At 57.9% G+C, this 23,518-nt stretch overlaps 1 protein-coding gene across 2 annotated transcripts; it reads left to right on the forward strand.

Annotated features, from left to right (window-relative positions):
* Window positions 1–785: 785 nt before the first annotated feature.
* BCAN (brevican) lies at window positions 786–17,755 on the forward strand. 2 transcript variants are annotated; one of them, XM_081112061.1, is made up of 15 exons: window positions 786–986; window positions 1,543–1,649; window positions 4,981–5,092; window positions 5,730–6,104; window positions 6,423–6,597; window positions 6,854–6,981; window positions 7,466–7,759; window positions 9,632–9,865; window positions 10,370–11,008; window positions 14,373–14,480; window positions 15,039–15,197; window positions 15,704–15,786; window positions 16,174–16,318; window positions 16,581–16,771; window positions 17,306–17,755. In XM_081112061.1, exons 3-15 carry the CDS (start codon window positions 5,002–5,004, stop codon window positions 17,399–17,401), a joined length of 2,718 nt encoding a protein of 905 aa, XP_080968187.1. In that variant the 5' UTR covers window positions 786–986; window positions 1,543–1,649; window positions 4,981–5,001; the 3' UTR covers window positions 17,402–17,755. The 2 variants fall into 2 exon arrangements, with proteins under 2 accessions (XP_080968187.1, XP_080968188.1); XM_081112062.1 differs by lacking the exon at window positions 14,373–14,480.
* Window positions 17,756–23,518: the final 5,763 nt, after the last annotated feature.

A 23,518-nucleotide genomic window follows, 5' to 3' on the forward strand; every position in this document is an offset into this window, starting at 1 on the left:
GAGGGAAGCAGAGGCCCTGAAGCTGGGAGGAGGCTGTCATTGGTATTCTGGGCGCTGAGAAGTCCCCAGTGGCTGGGCAGCCATCAAGGCCCACCTCCTGGCACCAGGCTGCACATTCATCTGCAAGAGCCCCGGCCAGGGGGCCCTCTGGGCTCCCAGCAACCCCTGCATTTCGCACATTGGTTTGCATGAGCAGTAACGTTGGTTCACAGTGCCACCTCCCTACCCCCAACCCCTCCCCCATGTCTAGAGAGTTTCTGACTTGCTTTTCTTAACCCATGAATCTGCTGTCTAACCTGTCCCCCCCAGCTGCAAAATCAGCTCCCCTACGGGCTAGGGGAGTGCGAGCACCACAGGAGACAGAGCCCCATCAGGGAGGTGGCAAAGGTCTTTTGCAACCTCATCCGGCTTCCAAACACAGCTTCCCTCCCCCATTCTTCTCTGTGCCCCAAACCTCCCGTTCTCTCACCCTCCTTCTCCCTCCTCTCAAAGTGTGAGTCCCCTTCCTGTCCCTTTGACCAGTCCCTCCGGCTGTCTAACTGCCATCCCTCCAGCTGCAGCATCGTCTGCGCCCTCCCCGCCCTCCTGCCCGCCCTCCCTACTCCAAGCCCTCGGCTTCCACCCCCTGAAGGATGTCCTACTTCACTCGTCCTTGCTCTCCCTATTGCCGCCCGGAACCGACGCCGAGAAGGCAACGGGTCCCGTGACTTTCCCGAGCCCCCCGTGTTCTGGGCCAGGGGGCGGGGGCAGCCCCGGGGAAGGGCAGGGCGGGACGGGGGGGAAGAAAGGGGGTTTTGTGCGGCGCCGGGCCGGCGCCCTCTTCCGAGCATCCTGCGGGCCAGCCTCTGCTGGCGCCCGCGCAGTCCCCGCCGCAGTCTCCGCTGCAGCTGCAGGACCGAGCCGTGGACCCGGCGGAGACCCCCGGAGAAGGCGACAAACTTCGCGGTGCCGAACCCCAACCCCAGCCCTCGGCCGCACGCCAGTAGGTGAGCGCGACCGCAGCCCGGCCGCCGGGACCTGGGAGGGAGAGAGAGAAGGGAGCGCTCGCCGGCCTCGCAGGACGCGACCCTACCCCGCAGCCCTGGCCTCTGAGGTTCCAGCGCTTCCAACTCGCCGACTCCTGATGCTTTGGCGAGGTCCGCGGTCGGCCAGCTCGTAGCGCCTGCAGCCCCTGCCACCCTCTGGTTCTCTGCGCCGGCACCCCCGCCCGCACCCCCACCGCTTTGCTTAGGACCCGCAGCCCCCCGGCGTCCGCAGGCTAACGGAACGCCCCTCTAGGTCCTCGCGTCCGCCCTGCTGCGCGCGCTGTCCCCGACCTCGTCACGGTATCAGCCCCCAGCTGCCTTGCCCTGAGGTCCCACCTCCCGTAGCCGCAGGACAGCCGATAGGAGCCGCTGTAGCGGGGGTCCCCGCGCCCGCTGGAGCTGGAATCCCACCCTGGCCCTTACTTGTTGTGACCTTGGTCAAGTGAGTTGACCTCCCTGAACATCGGGTTCCTCATCAGTGCAATATCTAGTAAACAGCGTTTTTCTCCAAGTTCAGGTTATACCTGGGAGGCGTTTACCAAGAGGCCCTGCGTGGGTACCACTCCTGCTTTCCTTCCTAGAACGGCCAGGAGCTGGAACTCTCTCTCCCCCCCCCCCCCACAGGTATGTTCAGAATAGCGCTGCCCACATGGTTCTAAGAGGACCAAGAGCTTTGCCATCAATTTTGTTGTCATCATCACTTTGCCCTGGCTGGGTGGCTCATTGGGTCGAAGCATCATCCCAAGCAACAAAAGGTTGCCGGTTGGACAAACCATACCTAGGTTGTGGGTTCTTTCCCCGGTGGGGGTGTTTGGGAGGCAACCAATCCATGTTTCTCTCTCCCTTCCTCTCCCTCTAAAATCAATGGAAACAGGTCCTTGGGTGAGATTAGAAAAAACAAACCATTACTTCTATTCCAGATAATACCAGTAAAATCAAGGGATAATTACCCTAAACCTAGACCCACCCACAGTATTACCAGGGCCTGTGCTGTTATGACTAACTTTGCCATTGATAAAAGCATCGTCTATATTTCAGATTTTATATTAGGAGGAGCTACAATAGCTCATCTGGTAATGTTGCTCACTTGTATTATTACTTGTGCTCCCAGTAAATAGGCCTATTTATACCATTACTGCAATTACTCCTGCAGGCCCTTTGAAGGCCTGGCTGTATTGTGTAGGTTCTTGTTAGTGCTCACACAGCCACTAAGGGGGTAGCTGAGAGCTTCCCTCCTGTGGAGACCCAAGCTCTGGCCTGTGCAGCCCAGCTGATCCTGCTGAGACTGGAGCTCGGTTCCCATGGAGCAGACCTTGGATGCCAGCTGGTGGGAATTCAGCATGGAGATGGCGCGCGCGCGCGCGCACACACTCACACACACACACACACAGCCTGGTGGGAGATGGAGGACCACGGGCAGAGAGGAATGATAATGTAACAAGGGGAAAGTTTCCTGAACAGCTTGAGAAACTCGAAGCTGGAGCCGGAGAGAGAGAGCTGGAGTGAGGGACGGTGTGGCATCAGGCGAAGGGACAGGAAGACTGCTGAGCTCTCGAGGTTAGGGATGGAATGGTGTGTCCTACTCTGGAGGATGAGAAGATGGAGTGGAGGTGGGTGAGGATGTGGGATGGAGAATCCCTGGGTCTGAGTCTGGTGCCTGATGAGGGATGCCTAAGTTTTCTCAGGACTCCTAGCGATACCAAGAAGTAAGATACCTTACTCCTGCGGGACTAAGGTCCAAGTTTGCTGTGATTGGCAGGTGGGGTGGGGTGGCAGAGCTCTCTGACTGTGAGAACCACACAACCAGGGCCACCCTCTCTGATGGGTGATTCCCATTCCTAGAGGTGGAGGTGGGGAACCTTCTATGTTCCAGGCCAGCCAGATCCTCAGCCTCAGATATTCTCCCTTCATTCTCCCACCTTCAAAACAGAGGCAAAGCTGGGGGCGGGGGGGGGGGGCGAGGGGGGGGGGGCGGCGGCCCAGGGCATTGGTCCCAGAATGGCTCCAACTATATGGGTTTCTGGGGCACCCATCAGAGAGCCGGGAGCCAGGTCTGTGAGCAGCTCCAGCCCAGAGAGAGGGGAGGGAGGGCTCCAGGGAATGCCAGGCCTAGGACCTGGCACAGCTCAAATGCATAGTCAACAGTCTCCCTAGCACTGCAGGCACTGGCTGTGCATCCAAAAAGGTCCCTCCAACCCCAGAAAATAGTCTTCCCAAGAGGCTCCCATGCCCAGAGCCAATCTCAGCACCTCGGATCTGGCCGCAGCAAAGGTCAGGGAGATGCCCTGGGCATCTGACCCTTGCCACTCCTCCCCCTGCTCTGACCACTAGGAAATGGTGCCGTGGCAGTTGGGGGGAAGCAGAGGTTCACAATGGTGAGGAGGTATCCTCGGGAGACTCTGGAGATTTCTCATCAGCTCAGGCTCAGGAAAGGGGCACAAGTATGAAGGTGGGGAAGATGGAGGTGGAACAATGGGCCTGAAGTGGGAATGAGTAGCCGGGGGAAATAAGCCTGGTCTTGTAAGCCTTGCCTGCAGCCTAATCTTCACCTCTCCTGCTGCACCATTGGTCTGTTCCATGGCAGACTTGGGTCTTCATGGTCTTCTAAGCCCGAGGCTCAAAGGTGACGTTGACACTAGCTCCTCCGCAGCCTTCCCTCCTAGGGGCACATTGGCCTGGTGCCTGACTGGGCTTCACTGGGGACTCCAGGTCAGCCCTATCCCTCTCTGGGCCCCATTTCTCAATGCTACAGCCCTATCTCTCCATTATGAGAGTATAAGTGCTTTGAGATCTTCAAAGGAACAGCCTGGGTTCTCACAGAGCTTCTGAGAGCCAAGGGCAGGAGGGAGATAGCCTTTCATTTACTCTCACCCACCCGCTCTTAGCCCACCTCCCAGCCCAGGGTTAGGGTGGGGGAGGGAGAGGCTGGATGGAGGCCAGACTGGCAGAGACAGGGGCTTTGTCCCAGCTGGTTTCTGAGCCAGGAGATCCGGTGGGAAAGCCTGTGCCAGACAGAAAGGAAAGACTAGGAGGAAGAAAAGAGAAGGCAGCCAAGGAGGGGGGGCGGAAGATGCTGGGGAGTAAAGAGAAGGGTTTCCTTCTACTTCATGGTGGGGTGGAGGGAGGTCAAGGAGGGGTTGCCCTGGGGAGAAGTTGTACATTGCCTGGGTTCAGTCTAGGAGGCCCTCCTGGGGGAGGCCAGGTGGCTATGGTACTCAGGGAGGAAGGGACAAGGAGGGAGGTTGGAGGGGTACAGTGGGAGGAGAAGACTCTGGGTTCAAAGAAGATAGTCTGGCACTGGGAGAGGCATAAACACTCACAGGCATATAGCACCCACCATTCATGCTCTATGCTATACGCGCTTATTGAGCCCCTACTGTGTGCTGGATTCCTGGTATTTGTACAGGATTTTTTTAGAATATAAAGCATTCTCAAAGCACACAGCCTCATCACAAACTGTGAGGTGGTAGTAATGGTGCTCTTTTACAAGAAAACAAAAGCCCAGAGAGGGTAAGGAACTTGCCTTAAGTCACACAGTGAGTTCACTAGCACCAAGGTGGTGGCTCTGAAGAATACCTTCATGGGAAGACAGGGATCAGAAGCAGAGTTAACGGGGAGGCAGAGGCAGTGGGGTCTGGGGCCAGGTGTGAGTCCATGTGGATGTGTTAGGGAGCCGTGGTAAGTCCATCCTGAGATCTACCCTATCTTTCTTTTTTAAAAATATTTTTTTATTGATTTCAGAGAGGAAGGGAGAAGGGAGAGAGAGATAGAAACATCAATGATGAGAGAGAATCATTGCTTGGCTGCCTCCTGCACACCCCCTACTGGGGACTGAGTCCGAAACCCAGGCATGTGCCCTTGACCAGGAATGACCCCGGGGCCCCTCAGTCTGCAGGCCCACGCTCTATCCACTGAGCCAAACCAGCCAGGGCTAACCCTGTCTTTCTTCCTCAAGTCCCCCCCGTCAGTCTGCAGCATGGCCCCACGGCTCCTGTCCCTGCTGGCAGCCCTGACCCTGGCTGGGGTCCCTGAGGCCTTCACTGATGCTCTGGAAAGGGACAGCTCAGGTAAGCAACCCGCTTGGGGTCACTTTCTCTGTCTCCTGCACCTTCCCTATGGCAGGGAATGACCTCTGGTTCGGCCCTAACCAACCTCTTCCAGCTTGGGGGACTCAGGGAGGAGGAGATAGAATTTGGAGGAGTGTGGGGAAAGGTCTGGGCTGGACCCTTTGAAAAAAGAGATGAGGTGTGGGTCCCTGGTCGGGTGTGGAAACTTGAGGTAGGGCTGGGGAAGGGCACCAGGTCCAAAGTTGCCAGCCTCTAGGATGGAGGGGGGGACCTTTGGGACCAGGTGGGGGGCTGGGAGGCAGAACAGAGGTGGAGCTGGGAGAGATTCTGGACAGACAGAAGTTTTGAGCCCTGGTCTGTAGGACCCAGGGGGCGGGGCTAGAAGACTGAGGGTGGGGCCCACAAATCCTGGGGCGGTACTCTGGGGGCGGGATTGACTCGGAGACTTTGGGGACCGGTCTGGAGATCAAGAAGTGGGTTTGCAGGACCCTGGGGACGGGGGCCCAGGTTGCTGGGGACGGTTTAGGAAAACCCACAGGCGAGGCCGGGGAGTCCTGGGGCGGGGCGGGGCGGGGCGGGAAGGACCCTGGGGCGGGGCTGGGAAACCAGGGTGAAGCTCCTGCGGGTCCCCCCACAGAGGACCGGGCCTTCAGCGTGCGCATCGCCGGCGCCCCGCCGCTGCAGGGCGTGCTGGGCGGTACCCTCACCATCCCCTGCCACGTCCACTACTCGCGGCCGCCGTCCGGCCGCCGGGCGGTGCTGGGCTCCCCGCGGGTCAAGTGGACCTTCCTGTCCGGGGGCCGGGAGGCCGAGGTGCTGGTGGCGCGGGGGCTGCGGGTCAAGGTGAGCGAGGCCTACCGGTTCCGCGTGGCGCTGCCCGCCTACCCGGCGTCCCTCACCGACGTCTCCCTGGCGCTGGGGGAGCTGAGGCCCAACGACTCGGGCATCTACCGCTGCGAGGTCCAGCACGGCATCGACGACAGCAGCGATGCTGTGGAGGTCAAGGTCAAAGGTGAGAGCACAGGGGCGGAGAGAAGTCCCCCCCACCCCGCGCCCCCGGAGAGGGAAGGACTCCAGGCCTCGGGGAGCCCACAGTCTGAGGGCGCAAACGCCCCTGGAGGACAGACTGAGTTGGGAAAGGACTGACCAGATACAGGCTTTGGTCACGGCCTTTCCGTCAAGTGGAGGAAATGCCACCTGTAGCCTCACTTGAGCCCCTCCTTCCGCAGGGCGAGTAATTTACCCCGTGCGGACAGATGAGTGACAAGGAGGGGGCGGGAGGTCAGTGTGCAGGGTGGTCCTGCCTCCACGAGTACTCTCTGCCCCGCAGGGGTCGTCTTTCTCTACCGGGAGGGCTCTGCCCGCTACGCCTTCTCCTTTGCTGGGGCCCAGGAGGCCTGTGCGCGCATCGGCGCCCGCATCGCCACCCCGGAGCAGCTCTATGCGGCCTATCTTGGGGGCTACGAGCAGTGTGATGCTGGCTGGCTGTCCGACCAGACTGTGAGGTACGCGGGGGCTGTGGACCAGGGGCTTCTATGGTGTCTGCGGTTCTGCCAGGGGCTGCCTGCTGCCTCAAGTTGGCCACAGGGGCACCCTGCCTCCTGGGAATGAAGTTGGTCTTCGGAGAATGGGTGAGGATCTGCCCTGGGGGTGTTTGTCCCCCAGGGCTGGGAGGCCAACTGGCTGCGTGGAAGGCAATGTGATTTGGGAAGTTCACCGTGGGATGGCTCCCTCGTGAAGGCGTCTGTCCTCCACCCCCAGGTATCCCATCCAGACTCCGCGAGAGGCCTGTTACGGAGACATGGATGGCTTCCCTGGTGTCCGAAACTATGGCGTGGTGGACCCGAGTGACCTCTATGATGTCTACTGCTACGCTGAAGACCTAAATGGTGATTGGGGGTGAGGGGCTCCCAAGGGACAAGCCCCTTCTCTAGTGTTGCCCGTGGGTCCTCCTGGGGCCTCTGCTGGACCTTACTGCCCTTCACGTGTTCAAGGGGGAAGCCAGGGGGAAGGAAACAATCGATGTCCCTCCCTCCAAATACTGTCATAGAGGCAAGTTCATGGTCAAAGCCTAAGGCACGTGGTAGGAGACTGCATTTGTGCTTTGACTCTGCTGTGCATCTCTCTACCTCTTAGCGTCTCTAGGCCTTGTTTCCGTCTTTGCAGCATGAGGAAGTTGGGCTAGGTCCCTTTGAGCAATAATATCCATCCTGAGCTTCTACCCAGACTTTGATCCTACGAAGCAGGATAATTGACTCCATGTCACAGATAAGGAGACGGAGGCCTAGAGAAGCTTGCCCTGGGTCCCTGTTGGAATCCAGGGTAGAAGGGACTACTAACTTCCTGGTAACCCAGCCTCCTCTGCCCTACCAGGAGAGCTGTTCCTGGGTGCCCCCCCAGACAAGCTGACATTGGAGGAGGCACGGGCATACTGCCAGGAGCGAGGAGCAGAGATCGCCACCACGGGCCAGCTATATGCAGCCTGGGATGGTGGCTTGGACCGCTGCAGCCCAGGCTGGCTGGCTGATGGCAGCGTGCGCTACCCCATCATCACACCCAGCCAGCGCTGTGGTGGGGGTCTGCCCGGGGTCAAGACTCTCTTCCTCTTCCCCAACCAGACCGGCTTCCCTAACAAGCACAGCCGCTTCAACGTCTATTGCTTCAGAGGTGAGCCCACCTTCCTGCAGGGACTGGGACCAACCTCACAGGGACAGATCAGCCCTGAAGTCCTACCCCCGCTCTGATCATTTCCTCTCAGTCTTTGCCATCTGCCTGAAGGAGGCTTAGGTGATGCTCAGCTTGTCACTAGGGTTCTAATTCTGTTCACATCCTCTGGCTCGGCTATGTGGCCTCAAGGAGTGCTCACTTCTCTGTATCTTCTCACCTCCCATATTGGGCTACCAAGTATGTTTCCATTTCTGGTCCGCTCATTAGCAGAGCAGAGATGACCGACAATCTCTGAATCCAACGAATGATTCGCTCTAGTTAACTAAATGCCCTTACGAGCCATCAAAGGGGTTTCCAGAACCTTCAGCTTGAAGGTGTCATATCTTTAACCACCAAATATTGATGGACAGACACAGGTTCACCCACAGAGAGCAGGTCCTTTAAGGAGAGTTGGATATAGAGATGGCTTCCTGCCCACATTGTATATTGGGAGATGGGGGAGCACTGCCTGGGACCCCCAGAGGCACAGGGCCTAGGCTAAGGGTGACTACAAATCTGGGAGGAATTGCAGTTAGGTGTCTGAGTCCTTGCTCCAATTGTGAGCCTGTGGTACTGGTACACAGGCTAGAAGCAGAAATGTGAGAAGAAGGCACAGCTCTTGCCATGGAAGCCCCCAGTCTGAGAGAAGACAAGACAGCTTGCTCTCAACAAGATGGAGACTGAGAGACAAGGATTACTTTCACTGAGACCGATCCCCAGACATGTTTGACCTGGGACGGATGTGGGGATGGATAGGGAAGTGAAGCCCATAGGAAGGCAGGTCCATCTGAAAAGATTTCCTGGAACAGGGGTGGTGATGATGATGATGGTGGTGGTGGTGGTAGTGATGATGATGATAGCTAGCACTTCTATGCACTGATTATGATTATGTGGGGGGAAATGGAGAGAGGAACTGAATCAGGAGGGGGGGAGAAGAGAAGATGACTATGGTTGTGAGCAGGTGGAGGACAGGCACGCAGGGCACGGGTTTGCTGGTCTCGTATTAGCAAGGCTCACTGGAGCAGGTGACGAGGGCAGGACATGCTGTCCTGTTTCATCTGGCTGAGCACAGACGGCCCTCAGGGCTTTTCTTAGCCCAATTCCACCGTCACTGCATTGGTTTTCTTCTCTTGGTTTACTTCCCTAGAGACAAGGTAATCTGTTCTAAAACTGTCATTTGAAGGGAGTAGACCCGAAGGACAGAGTGACTGCTGCCTTTGTGCCCTTGTCCCCGTACTGAGATCCTCAGGTGGTGACTGTTGAATGTTCTCCTGTCCTATGCCCTTCAGCTCTCCTGCAGTGATGGCAGCCTGTCCCCTTCCATTTCAAAAGCCTTGGGATGACTGAGCTCCCTCACACCTTGCCCCAAACCCAAGGTGCGGAGGCCATTCTGTCCATCCTACCTCCATCCTTTACTCAAGGGAAGATCTCTCCCCTGAGCCTTTCTTTACCATTCCATATACAGTAGTACTTCCCATCCTATCCCTTTATATGTTAACATTATAATACATGTGTATTTGTTTATTATCTGTATCTGAAATATAAATCCCCTTGTGGGCAGGAAGCTTGCTATTTTGCTCTTCACTGTATTCTCAATGCCCTGGAGATTGCTTGGCATGACACACATTGGGCACTTGGTTAATGCTTGAGGAACAAGTGATGAAGTCCTAGGGTGCTTCTGTGGCCCCATGGGTGCTCCGCAGGGAAATGAGAGAGAACTGAGAGAATTCCATGGCCTCTGAGTCTAACCCAAAACCCTCACATGTAGGCTGTGACCTGGGAGGACAGAGCCACCTATTTAATACCCCCAATGGCACTTAACTCCCACAACAGACTCTGCCCAGCCCTCTACCATCCCTGAGGACTCCAACCCATCCTCTGACCCAGCTTCTGATGGACTGGAGGCCATTGTAACAGTGACAGAGACCCTGGAGGAACTGCAGCTGCCTCAGGAAGCTGTGGAGAGTGAGTCACGAGGAGCCATCTACTCCATCCCCATCATAGAGGATGGAGGAGGTGCAAGCTCCACTCCAGAAGACCCAGCAGAGGCCCCTAAAACCCTTCAAGGTAATGCAAATCGCTTACACTGGAGAGGCCTGCACATGAGATACTGGGGGCGTAAGCCCAGCTTGATGCTGGGGTTATGACGGCAGGACTCTGTCCTGTCCTTTCTCAGCAGCTCAACAGTGCAAGGCACCTCACCTGTTCCTCTTCCAATCTTTGCCTTTCCAGAAAATCCCACCCCCAACTCTCTGAGTCTAGAGCTGTTTGGATTAAGGAGCTGATCCTCCTTTGTTTGGTCTCTCCTCTCCCTCACCTAGCCAAAGTAGACTAGAGCATTTTAACAGACTAGGAGAGGGAGATGCAAGGACCATGTTTTCCTGGGATAATGACAGCTCACAGAGCCTTCAACATTGCAGCTCCTGTTGCAGTTCTTCTGGTGTGGAGCAAAGAAGCTTCTCCCCAGGGCAGGCTCTTTCCTCTCTCCAGTCCTCCCCCAACCCCTTCCTCCCCTTTTCTATCTTCTGACGGGCGCTGTCCCTGGTGCTGAATCATCTGTGCTTTGCCTAGAATTCGAACCCCAATCCATTGTACCTCCCATGGGGTCATCAGAAGAGGAAGGCAAGGCAATGGAGGACGAAGAGAAATACAAGGATGAAAAAGAAAAAGAGGAGGAGGAAGAAGAGGAGGATGTGGAGGATGAGGACCTGTGGGCCTGGCCCAGCGAGCTCAGCAGCCCGGACCCAGAAGTCCCTCTCCCCAGTGAGCTGGACCTGGAGGACTCACTCTCCCAGGCCTCCCAGTCACCGGCCGTCCTACACCCGGGTGCATCACCACCTCCCAGTGGAGAGCCAGAGGCTCCGAGGCCGCCGAGGGTCCTAGGACCACCCACTGAGACCCTGCCCACTCCCAGGGAGGGGAGCCTGGCTTCACCTTTCACTCCCATTGGGGCAAGAGAGGTGGGGGAAGAGACTGGGCGTCCTGAGCTGTCGGGGGTCCCTCGAGGAGAGAGCGAGGAGACAGGGAGCTCCGAGGATGCCCCTGCTCTGCTTCCAGCCACACAGGCCCCTGGGGGTACCAGGGAGCTGGAGGCCCCCGCCAAAGAGAATTCTGGAAGAATTGTCCCAGCAGGGACCTCAGTGCAGGCCCAGCCAGTTCTGCCCACTGACAGCACCAGCCATGGTGGAGTGGCCGTGGCCCCCTCAGCAGGTAACTTTGCCCAAGGCTCAGCTTCCCTGTTTCTCCTCCTCCTTTTTCTTCCCCTGCAACTCTGAGTCACCTCACCTGTAGTCCTTTAACCCACCATTGCCCCAGATCTCCTGTCCTGTGCTTTTATTCTCCTACCCACCTCAACCTGTGGGCTTCCTATTTTGGATACCCCATCATGTGACTTCCATCCCAGCTCTGATTCCTCACCCTGTGGCCCCCCGACACCCTGACCCCCACCCTAAGACCCTCTCCCTGCTCACTCTATCACCCCAGCCCCTCCACTGACTGCCTCTGACTCTCTCCTAGTCTTGGGCTCTCTACCTGTGACTCACATCTCACCAACCCCGCAGAGCACCCTCATGCCTCACGCACTAGGATGCCCTCAGCACCTGTTGCCCTCCTCAAGGCCCAGGCTGGTCTTCCACTGCTCCCTTCCCCCTTCCTGTGTGCCATCCCCTTCAGCCACCTCCCACTGATATCAGGGAAGCCTGGGACCCCACCCCCACCTCTCACCCTCTGGGGTCCAGGAGACCCTGAATCCCACAGAGCCTTAAGCGACTACTTCTGTGAAGTATTTTTTCATTTGTTTCATGGAAAACAAGCCTTGGAAATAAATCTCTATTAAACTGCTTTATAACCCAAACTCTGGCACCCTCTGTCTCCACCCCCAGCTGTCTGCCCTTTGCATTCTATAGGTCCATGTCATGGGTAGGTCTTTGATGCTTTCTATCTCTCTCTCACCTTTCATCCCCCTCCCTTACCCCCTCTGTCTCTTTGCCTTGCATTCGTTTTCATCTTCAGCCTAAACCCATCCAGTCCTAGCCATCTAACAGCCCTTTGCTGTTCTCTCATCCTGTCCTTCTCAGCCCTGTCTCCACTTTCCTTTCTGACGGCTGAGATCCCAAATCTGACTGCACATTCCCCAGAAAAGCCCTTGTCCATCCGTCTGTGCGCGTGTTGGGAGGTTTCTCCCTCACTCTTGGGGCGAGAACCTCCACAGCCTGGAGTGTGTGTGTGTGTGTGTGTGCGCTTTTGTATTCATTTCTGGTCCCTCTCAATGGCTCCCATATAGAGGCACACATACAGAGTAGTGACGAAAAAGTCCCTCTTAGCCTAGATGCGGTTCCCTGGCATCCAGGTGACCCACAGCCCATGCCCCGCCCCTGGCATCTCAGCAGGGGGATGGTGTCTGACTTTCATCCTATTCCCACAGCCTTCCTGTCCTCCACTAACCCCTACACTAATGACTTCCTCCACCCCTTGGGGAGAATGGTTTCACTCTCCCTACACCCAAAGGATGTCAAAGTCCCAAATGCTGGAGAAGACACAGATCAGGAGACAAGGGGAGGGAGGGAATGTAGAGGGCGGGGGAATGGGGCCCTACCTGCTCAGGGAAGGTTGAGCTTCCCAGTGGCGACTCCTACAGAAAGCTGGATGCCCTCAGGACCCCCTCTCCTAGATGGCCCAGGGTGGTCTAGGGGTCCCTGCATCACATCCAGGCTCACACATTTCAACTGTTGGCTCCCTCCCAGCTGACCTTGGCGTTCAGCGCTGGTGGGTGGGGAGGGGATTGGTGGGAAGAGGCGCACCATCTGCAGTGTGTTGGTTGCCCACGTGGAGGGTGAGGAAAGCCTCCTGGCCATTGCAGCAGAATGGAAGGAACAATGTTCGGGTCCTTATAGTAGTTGGGCCCAAAGAGGTGGAGGAAGGAAGACCAGAAAGTCTCAAGAGGAGTTTTTTCACCCCAATGTGCCTGTCCTGGCTCAGGTTTAGCTGGAGGTGGGGGTGGGGTGGGAGTAGGGCTGGGGACCTGGGGGGCGGGGGGGGAACCTGTGGTCTGGGTGGAGCATCAGGGACCAAGTTTGAGAGTTTCTATCTCCCAGAGTTGGAGGGTTGGAGAGAAGACAACAGGAAGAGCAGGAAAATGTGAGGAATGGGGAGCAGTTCGGACTCCTACCCTCTGTGGGCCCTGGTGCTTAAAGGGTTAAATAAAACACCTTCCCTTCCCCCTTCACCCTGGCGGGTAGGTAAAACTATTGGCAAGAGGGGAGATGACAGGGAGAATGGTGCTGGAACAGCTGATTCATTTTACGCCAAACAGCTAGATCACCACAGCAAAAATTTTTGAGTCAACTCCAGCTTCTCCTCCCCCCCACCTCTGCTCTGATCCTTACCAGGCATCTTGGGCCAGGATCTTGGGCCAGAGTAAAGCATGTGAGCCTTGGCCTTGGCTGCTAGGGGTGATGCCGCGGCTGCAGCGGTCGCCAACCTTTCGGACCTCGGACCTCATGGACCACCAGTGGTCCGAGGACCACCAGTTAGCGACCGCTGGCCTGGAGGGTGGTTTTACTGCCCAGGCCTGAGAGCCCTGACCTGTGCTGTCAGTCGGTGGGGTTGTCTTCCCTTGGGTCATCAGGACCAGAAAGAGTAGAATCTGACAGCCCCTCCAGCACCCAGGCTCAGCCCAAGTTACCCCCTACCTCAGCCGTCACCCCCTACCCCAGCATCCAGAGTACAGAGGAGGAGGCAGCTGGCCTCGCCGGGTGGCGCTGGATCCAGACAGCAGATTGCATGCTTTCAGGGAAGTGTGTTAGTCTAAGACTGGCTACCTGGAGAAGAGAGAGCCAAAAGGAAGGGTGCAAGATGTAGCCAAAGGGTTTCTAGGTGAAGGAATCTGCAGGAAGCCTGAACTAGAGGGTGAAAGGGAAGCCTGGTAAGGAGGAAGGAGACGGGGGGTAGGGCTTAAAGTGAGGGGAGTGTACTGGATCTTCACTCACTGCGCCAGTGGACAGGGGAGGAATGGTTACCTCCCATCTGAACCCTCCCCCCCCCATATCAGGTCCCAGTAGCTGTGGGGACTCTCCTCCACTTTCAAGTCGCCCACCTCCACTGTACAGAGCTGTTCTGGACCTGACACAGACCAGGGGGTGGGGGACTAAGCTCCCAAAGGGGTAAATGACCTGCCCAATGTCACCCGGCAGAGCTGGGAGCCAGACAAGAGTCCAAGCCTCATGACCATCTTTCCCTTTGCGGGGCTGGGCCCCAAGGGCCTTCGCGGCCACTTTCTCCCAGCCCCTGTTAGATTGGGCTCACACCGGCGGGCATGACAATGGCCAGCACAGAGCAGAACCAATGCTGAAGTGGGGGACCTCGAGGGGACCCAGAGATGAGAAAAATCCAGAATTCAGGCTGGGCTCTAACCAGAGGCAGGTTCCAGGGGGAACTACTTTGAGAGAGCTGTTTAGCTCCCAGGACAAGGGGGTTGGGGGTGGGGACCCTCTGAACCCTCTCCAGACGGACTCAGGCAGCAGAGCTGTGCTTCCCTACTCCCCGCCCCCCCACCTCACTTCTCTCCCCCTCTCAGGTAACTGTGTCCCCAGCCCTTGCCACAATGGTGGGACATGCTTGGAGGAGGAGGAGGGGGTCCGATGCCTATGTTTGCCTGGCTATGGGGGGGACCTGTGCGACGTTGGTGAGTGTGTTGGAGGGACTGGTGTGGGGTGGGGGTAGATCTGAAGCCTGGACCCTGCTGGTTCCAGAGGAAGGAGGGGAGGGCACTGGTTTTGGCTTTGTCGTTGATGAATCCCATTTTAGGCAAATCACATAACCTGTCTGAGCCCTACCCTCAATTTCATCTGTTAAGTGGAATCAAAAATGCCTCTCTCAGGGCTTACGTGTGAGAAGACTGCTTAGCAGACTCCTGGCATTTGGAGTCCATACATGCCAGTTTCCATTCTCCTGGCAAGCGGCGAGCGTACAGCTCTCCTTTAGGATGGAGGATGGCAGAGACCCAGGCCGGGACTCCCAGCCCTCACCCTAGTCCCCAGCGAAGGGAGGGAGGCATCAAGGTCCCCAGCACTAGGGCTCCTCCGGGCTCCTCCTCCCCTCCTTCCCTCCCAGCTCTTTGGCCCCGCCCTCCTGCCCCTAGCCCCGCCCTCTCAGGCTGCGGTGGTGGGACCCCTTCCAGGTGACCAGGCCCCTTGGAGTTCCCGGGTCCTCCCGCCTAAGTAGCCCGCCCTTCTGCGCCCAGGCCTCCGTTTCTGCAGCCCGGGCTGGGACGCCTTCCAGGGCGCCTGCTACAAGCACTTTTCTACACGGAGGAGCTGGGAGGAGGCGGAGACGCACTGTCGGATGTACGGCGCGCACCTGGCCAGCATCAGCACCCCCGAGGAGCAGCGCTTCATCAACGGTGGGCTGGGGGCCCTGCCACCTGCTGTCACTCACACTCACTCGTCAATCAACTCATTAATGAGTGTGTTCATGAATTACCCCCTCACTCATTAATTCGGATACTTACTGCTTGGCCTACCTCGTTCTACTAGTTCACCGTTCCTTTCTCTGCCTCCTTCCCACTCCACACGTGGGAGGTGGGGCTTCAGACCGGGGCGCTGCGGTTAGAGCAGGGACTACACCTGCGTCAGCCTGGCGCCCCCTTCAGAGCTCCCAGCTCCCTGCTCTCCTGCCTCCACCTGCTCTCCCCGACTCTGACCTCATGGAACATGTTTACTCTGTGTCTAGCGTTTCCCTTTTCTAGCCCAGGCCCACGCACCGAGGTTGGAGTGAGGGAAACGCGGGGCTGGGGAGGCGGGAAGGACTTCTCCGCGGCCACCCAGCGACCGCGCGATCCTGGGGAGTGGTCGCCCTCTGCTGGCGGCGGAGCTCACTGCAACCATCTCCCCTGCGGTTCTTTCCCAGATCGATACCGGGAGTACCAGTGGATTGGGCTCAATGACAGAACGATCGAAGGCGATTTCCTGTGGTCAGATGGCGTCCCCCTGGTGAGAGGCTCCCGCTGCCTCTCAAGCTAACTTGGTTGCTTCTTCGAAGCATTCCCCCCACCCCCCACCCCCCAGTGACCCCAACCCTCCCTTTCCTTTCTCTGGCTCCTTCCCTTCCCCATGCCCACTCTCTCCCTGGGTCCTCTTCCCATCTTTGTGCCTCTCTGACTTCTCTTCTGGTTGCCATTATCCTTCCTCCCAAAGCCCCTGACCTCTCCTTTCCCCTGGGGTCCCCTCCCCATCCCACTAACCTGCCCTGTGGCGACTCCTACTGGCCACTTTCCCGTGCCCCTCCCACCCTTCCTCCCAGGCCCTCCAGACCATTCCTCTCAGCCTCCAGTGCTGGAGCTCCTCACCACCTCCTCCACCCCCACCCCCACCCCCTAGCTCTATGAGAACTGGAACCCCGGGCAGCCCGACAGCTACTTCCTGTCCGGAGAGAACTGCGTCGTCATGGTGTGGCACGATCAGGGACAATGGAGCGACGTGCCTTGCAACTACCACCTGTCCTACACCTGCAAGATGGGGCTGGGTGAGGGCGGACAAGGGAGAGGAGGGGCGGGGGCTCAGGGTGCTGGGACGGATGTGTAAACAGAAGGAGGTGCAAAATTGCTCTATCAGAAATGGGTCCCAGGCCATGAGCACGGGAGGGATAACAAATCCGATGGGTCCACTCAGAACCCCTGCTCTTTTTTGTATCCAACTGTGGCCCACTCCTCTCCTCCTCATCCCGATTCTGGGAACTGTCACTCCTAGAGCCAGGCTCTCAGTTTCTGACTGTGTCTGCCCTACAGTGTCCTGTGGGTCCCCACCAGAGCTGCCCCTGGCTCAACTGTTTGGCCGCCCGAGGCTGCGCTATGAGGTGGACACGGTGCTTCGTTACCGGTGCCTGGAGGGGCTGGCCCAGCGCAACCAGCCACTGATTCGCTGCCAGGAGAATGGTCGCTGGGAGGCCCCACAGATCTCCTGTGTGCCCCGCAGGCCGGTGAGTGCCAGGAGGAGGCAGGTGGGGGGCATTAACTAACAGTAGCACTGGGCTCCAATCCTAGTCCTGCCAGTCACCGCTGTGTGACCTTGAAGTAATCACTGCCCCTCTCTGGACCAAGGGAAGGAGGGCTGGATGCCCTGGGTTCTCTTCAGTGCTGACATCAGAACATTTGGCCAAGCTCTGGGCCCTTAAGGCAGGGGTCCTCAAACTTTTTAAACAGGGGGCCAGTTCACTGTCCCTCAGACCGTTGGAGGGCCGGACTACAGTTTTAAAAAAAAAAACTATGAACAAATTCCTATGCACACTGCACATATCTTATTTTGAAGTATAAAAACAAAATGGGAACAAATACAATATTTGTATTTGCATGTGGCCCGCGGGCCGTAGTTTGAGGACCCCTGCCTTAAGGGCTGAGCCAGGGCAAGTGTTTGATGAGATCAGGCGTCAAGGAGCAAGAACACCAGAGGGGGCTCTGAGAAGAGAAGGGGGAAGAGCCCAGGGTGAGGGTGCATGTGTGTGTGTCTTCCCCAGTCTCGAGCTCTGCACCCCAGGAAGGCCCTAGAAGGACGTCCGCAGAGGCTACTGGGGCGCTGGGCCCCTCCTTCCAGTCCTGTTCCAGCTCCCTAAGAAGCAAGGCCTTGGATACTGCTGCCCCCAGCACTGCCCTCATGCCCCACCATGGGAAGTGACAACATGAGAGGGGTAGAGCTGGAGTCCAGGTGACAGTGCCTGAAGGGGCTTCTGGGAAATACCTGGGCAGCTGCAGACCAGCCTAGGCCCTTTCACCCCCACACTGAGCATCAGGTTTTCCCTCAGGGCCTTGAGTTGTCCCTAAGTGCCTCAACTGCCCCCTCCTCGCCAGCCGTCCTGTCCCCTCCATTCCCCTGGGGGGCTCTGGGTCCACTCATTCTCTAAGGGAATGAGTTTTCAGGATGGCATACCTGTAAAACCAGCAGGAAATAAAGCTGCATTTGAGTCCAAGCAAGTTTGATGCTTCTGAGAGAGAGAGAGGGAGAGAGAGAGAGAGAGAGAGAGAGAGAGAGATGGGGTTGGGTTGGGTTGAGCCTTACAGGATAAATATGCCTTCTGGGTTTATTGGTTTCTGAAGGTCAGAGAAGTCAGGGGATAGAATAGTGACTAGCACAGAAGAGCTGCCCAGTAAGTACTTATGGAATGAAGGAGCCCACAGGGGTGGGGGTCGGGGGGACAGCATAAGGGTGTTTGAAAGGAGCTGGAGCCAGGCAAGTGTGGCTCAGTGGTTAAGCATCGACCTATGAACCAGGAGGTGACACTGGATTCCCCATCACCAGGGCACATGCCTGGGTTGCAGGCTCCATCCCCAGTAGGGGGTGTGCAGGAGGCAGCCGATCAATGATTCTCTCTCATCACTGGTGTTTCTATCTCTCTCCCTCTCCATCCTCTCTGAAATCAATGAAAAGAAAAAAGAAAGGAGCTGGAGTGCCCAAACAGACCTAGATGAGTTCAGTCTGGGCGGGAGCTGAGGGCCCAGAGAGGAGAGCAGGGAGGTGCCCCAGATCTGAGGTTCCTGAGGGGGTTCACTGGGCAGGGGGGATGAGGGTGAAGGGAATGCAGGTCTGGGGTTTAGGTCGCAGGATGGCGTCCTTCCAGCAGAACAGGCCGAGATGCAGGAATAGGGGCACGTGATCAGGGCGGAGGAGGGATCCCCAGCCCTGCTGTGGGCTGGGCTCTGAGGAATGACCTGCAGGCCTCATAGGCTGTAGCCAGCAGAGGGCGCTGTGTGCACGTGCGTGAGTGGAGCCAGGCGGGAGGAGCCTTAGGACACCGCCAGAGGGCGCTGCGGTGTCACAGCCCCCCACCCCCACCCCCCAGTTGTCCAGGGTGAGGAAGTCTGGCAGCTGGCTGGAGTGAGGGGTAGGGGGGAGGAAGAGGGGTAAGACTTCCGCCAGCCTGAGCTGGCCTGGGGGCTGTGAGTCAGCGGAGGTTGAGATAGTGAGGTCACTCTGGGAACTGGAGAGAGAATGACCAGCTCTGTGTGTGTGTGTGTGTGTGTGTGTGTGTGTGTGTGTGTGTGTGTCACACACAATTGTACCTTATGGTAGAGTGTGTGTCGGGATGCCATCTGTTTCCATGGTGGGGGTGAATCTTCTTGCTGCAGATCCTCACATTTAACCACACATGTGCAAGTTACTAAAGCCTGTAAGACACAGAGACAGAATCAGAGGAACAGAGGCTGAGAGTGATGGGGAAAGGCCCAGAGACAGCGAGGCAAGACCGGGAAACGGGCTCTCCCAGGCCATCCCTGCCCAGCTCCTGGACCTTCTCCACCCGGGATACAAACCCCAAACCCGCTGGTCTCTGAGATACCACAGTCCTCTCCTCACCCAGGGCTCACCTGCCCCCCCCCCCGCCTCCTCCTCCCCCCTTCCCCCCCCCCCCCCCCCACAACCCAGCCAAGCACAGCTAGGGACTAAGGCTGTTTCTTAAGGAGTTACAGGGAAGAGGATGATTTGGGGACCAGAGTAGGGAGCCCCTCCCCCTTATCCTGTACTACCCTTCAAGGGCAGTTTAGGCATGTCATGGAATTTAGCTGGAATCATGAGTGGATCGAGACCAGAGTGGGCCTTTGAACATAGCACCTCAAGAAGAGAAGGCCGAAGAGGGGACAGTGTCTGTCCTGGGGTCCTTCAGGGGGGTTCTCTGAGAACTGTGACCTCTCAGAGATGGGGTTTAGAAAGCAGGTGGTATTTCCCAGAGAGACCCTAGTGGTGAGCTGGAAGGGGCTTTGGTGTCCCAGCCCCTTAGTCACTGAATCTCCCCACTCGCGGTCGGCAGGGGTCCCCCATCTTCTCTCACTGTGGAGGAGGGGTGGTCCAGGGGTTGACACGGGGCTGGAACTAGAACCCTCCTCCCCTCCGGACACTTGCTGGCTGCTTGGGCATGACTGCCTAAAACGGAAGCCTTCTGGCTTTGTTGGGCTTCCTGGGGAAGGGAGCGCTGGACTAGGGGTGACTCAACACCCTGCACAGAATCCAGCCCTGGCCCAGGGAGGGAAAATGAGACAGGGGCCTCTGTTGGGCTGGACAGAAGGAACTGGCCCCTCATGGAGTGTCAGCCTCTATTTGGGAGCCTCTGCCTCCAGGACACAGCACAGACCTGCAAGCCCCTGGATATGCAGTTCACCCCTCAGCCTTTCATACATGTCTAAAGTGAGGTCCCCCCCAGGGCCCCCTGGGGATGAAGGACAAGAGCGGGGTCAGAGGTTGTTTTGGAATAAATGGAGGGGCAGGTCCAGCCTGGGTGGAAGTCAGGGCTTGGGCCTTTCAGAGGAGCCCGAGAGCCCGGTGACATGGGCCTGCCAAGGTCCTCAACCGCCAGGTCCCCAGCTTCCCCCCAGGCTGCTCTGACCCACCCCCTCACCTTATTCCTTCCCACCTCCCCACCCCACACACTGCCCTGACCTCACTGGGGCCTTTGTCCCAGCCCTGAGGCCGTTGGTGGGCCTGCCCCTGTGCAGGGAGGAAAAGGGCCCCATTGTCCTGCCTGCCTGCTGTGACACAGCAGCTCCCAAAGACTTCAAAGAATGCTCGCCCCGTCAGACCCCTGAGGGGGAGGGTTTTCCATGGGGGCTGCAGCAGATCCCCCTCCTATTCCCCCGACTGGAGGTCCTCCCTGAGATCTAAGGGTCCTCCCTCCTTGCCTGCTCCAGCAACCTCCTCCCTCCTGGGAAGGAAGAACTAGAAGATTCAGGGCAGAGCAAGAGGAAGGGCTTGGGAAGGAGCAGAGGAAAAAAGGGGGAGAAGGAAGAGGGTTTGAGAAAATCCCCTGTGAGAGACTCGACTCTGCTTCGTCGCCGGTGGGTGGCTCGGTGGCCCTGAGTTTACTTCCTGGGGGTCCTTCCTTAGTCTCTAGGCAGCTCGTTAACGAGGGAAGGCTACTGACCACTTTGGACCGGACCACCTAAGGGCAGCGACCCACAGCCACTTGGCCCATGTTCTGTGGACTCCAACTGGCATCTAGGGACTCTTAGGAACACTGACAAGGGATGTCTCTTGGTGCCTCAGTTTCCCCATCAAGGTGTGTTGAAGCTCTGACATACAACTTCCTGACAAATGAGATGAGCAGAGAAGGAAGAGATCCAGGAGACACCAAGTGCTTCAGGAGTTGGGAGAGACCAGAGAGGAGGGAGGAAAGTCGGTGGACGACAGAGGCGAGGGGATGGGGAAGGAGAGTGAGGCTTCCAGGGAGGAGCGTTCTCCTTAGCAGGGAGGATGGGGTCCCAGGAGAGGGCCAAGCCAGCTGGGCATCGCCCGACCGCTGAAGTCTCCCAGCCACCCTTCCGGGACCCTGTGGCTCCGGCTTAGCAGCAGCTGAGCCCACAGCTGCTGGGACGTGGTGGTTCCTCGACAGTGGCCCCCTGGCTCCTGCCTCCGTTTATTTCTGGAGGCACAGCTGAGTCATGGGGGTGGGGAGGGTGAATGGGGCTGCAGGGAGGGGACTTTGAAGCTGGGAGAGGAGACTTAGGGGAAGAGGGCTCTGGGACTGGGACTCTGGGGCCTGAGGTCCACCCCTTTTGGGGCAAGAGGGATTGGTGCTATAGCACCCAGAACAGGTGTGAGGTGATAGGAGAGACACCCACATTGGAGAGCCTGGAATAATGGGCTTGGGGAGGAAGTGGGGAGCAGGAGGCAGAGTCCACTGCTCCTGAAATGTTGGCAAAGAGGCAAGCTCGACCTGGTGTTGGGGTGCTGGGTTAGAAAGAGGAGAGAGGGGCCAGTGTGCGTGGCTCAGTGGTTGAGGGTCGACCTATGAACCAGGAGGTCACAGTTCGATTCCCCGTCAGGGCACATGCCCGGGTTGCGGGCTTGATCCCCAGTGTGGGGTGTGCAGCCAATCAGTGATTCTCTCTCATCATTGATGTTTCTCTCTCCCTCTCCCTTCCTCTCTGAAATCAATAAAAAAATATTTTAAAAAAAGAAAGAAAGAGGGGAGAGGGAATGGGGCCCCCAGGCTGAACGAAATCATGTGGGATCTCAGAATGCTCCTCTGCTCTCCACTGCAGCCTGTGGGCCCTCACCGGAGGCCTTCTGTCTCTCTTTTGCCCCGAGCCAGTCGTCCCTTCCCCATGGGGTGAGGAGACTCTCCCCCTGCCTTTCTGAGGGGCCTGCAGACTCAGGGACAGTCACCAGAAGCCTTTTCTTTTCCCACTGCTGTCAAGACCCATCCTGCTGCAGGGCCCCTCCCATGGCACAGGGCACAGGAGCCTGTCCCCAACCCAGAGCCCTCGTGGGTTTCCTGGGCGTGGGTGGCTTGGTCTACACCCCCTCCCCTCTCTCTGGGCAGCCTCAGAGGGCACATTCCAGCTGAAATTAAATCACATTCCTCCTTCCCTGCCTAGCAAGGATGGCATTGCTGGCAGCAGCTGTGACACCACAGGGTCAAGTGGCAGCAGCTGGTTCCCCAGAGAGGGGCTGGGAAGGGGGAGCGGAGGGGAGCGGAGGAACCAGGGCTGTTGGAAGCAATGAATGAGTCCGCTCTCAGGAGATCAGAGCAAGAGGGGCAGACCCTGCAGCAGAAGGGACAAAGGTGGGACCACAGGGTGTCAGAGCTGCCCGGAGCTTCAGAGGGTGAGCCCATCATACAGATGGGAAAACCAGGGTCCCCAGCACTACCTTCCCAGAGGACCCTGGAAGGACACCCTCTCCCCAGCCCTGAACTGGGCTCCCACAGCAGACATGAAGGCTCAGGGGCCCTTTAAGAGGCCCCACTCTGAGCTCCTTGGCTGGAGCCCAAAGTCTCAGCCTTTGATTTCCTCTGAGACTCTGGCAGCCACAGGGACAACAGGGACAGCATCGGGCTGGGCTGAATGGAGAGCTCAGCCCTGACCTCACCCTCCATGGCCCTCAGCCTGCACAGCCTTATAAGGAAGTGCCCCAAACAAATGAGGAAGCCACCTGGGGGGGGGGCCCACCCTGCCCCCACCCCGCCCCCACCCCACTCAGAGGCTATGTTTACCCAGAGGAGGCCCAGAATAACCTCCCACTTGTCCTGCTGGTGGCCGGAGGGTGCAGCCTCTTCATTCCCTCCTTGGAGGGGACCCCACCCTCCAACGGGCTTCCTGTTGTCAGAGTTCATCAGCCACTCATTCTTTCATCAGTTCATTTATGCAACCCAAAGTCACTGAGCACCCCCGGGCCCCCAGGCACTGGGCTGGACAAAGGCCTCGCTTTCTACAAAGACAGGGTCTCCCCAGGTGCCATAGTCCCCTGGTCCTCCTATTCTCTGGTCTCTCCTCCTGCCCCTGCCCAAGGGTCTCCTCTCAGACAGCCGGGAGTTCCCTGGGGGCTCTGTCTGGATGATCTGAAGCCAACAACCCTCCCATGCTTGTCTCCAGCTGGGTCCTCTCTCCTGAGCCTCACATGCCACCCTCCCCCAGAGCAGCCTCTCTTGGCGCTCACAATTTCCTGCTGGGTTCTTCAGCTCAGAGATGGGACCACTGTCTCCCAGCCGCCCAGGCTAACACCCTGGGAGCCTCCACTGCCATGTCCCCATACCTCCCACAGCGGGTCACAAGTCCAGAAACTGCTGCCCTTCTGTGCCTCCTTTCCATCCCCCTGCCACCATCTCCCCTTCCCGGACTATTGCAGGAGCCTCCCCGAAGCACGCCTGCCCATTCCAGGCCATGCTCACAGTCGTCAGAAGGTCTTATTTAAAATGCAAACCTGGCTCTGGCCAGTGTGGTTCAATTAGTTGGGCATCGTCCAG

The sequence above is a fragment of the Myotis nattereri genome, assembly GCF_964212035.1.
Source record: "Myotis nattereri genome assembly, chromosome: 18".
Classification (NCBI taxonomy): domain Eukaryota; kingdom Metazoa; phylum Chordata; class Mammalia; order Chiroptera; family Vespertilionidae; genus Myotis; species Myotis nattereri.

Excerpts from the sequence above, each read along its gene's own strand:
- BCAN (XM_081112061.1), top strand. The coding sequence starts at position 5,002 with ATGGCCCCACGGCTCCTGTCCCTGCTGGCAGCCCTGACCCTGGCTGGG. Across the intron at positions 6,598-6,853 it reads CTGTCCGACCAGACTGTGAG|GTATCCCATCCAGACTCCGC; the intron begins GTACGCGGGGGC and ends CTCCACCCCCAG. Across the intron at positions 7,760-9,631 it reads CAACGTCTATTGCTTCAGAG|ACTCTGCCCAGCCCTCTACC; the intron begins GTGAGCCCACCT and ends CTCCCACAACAG.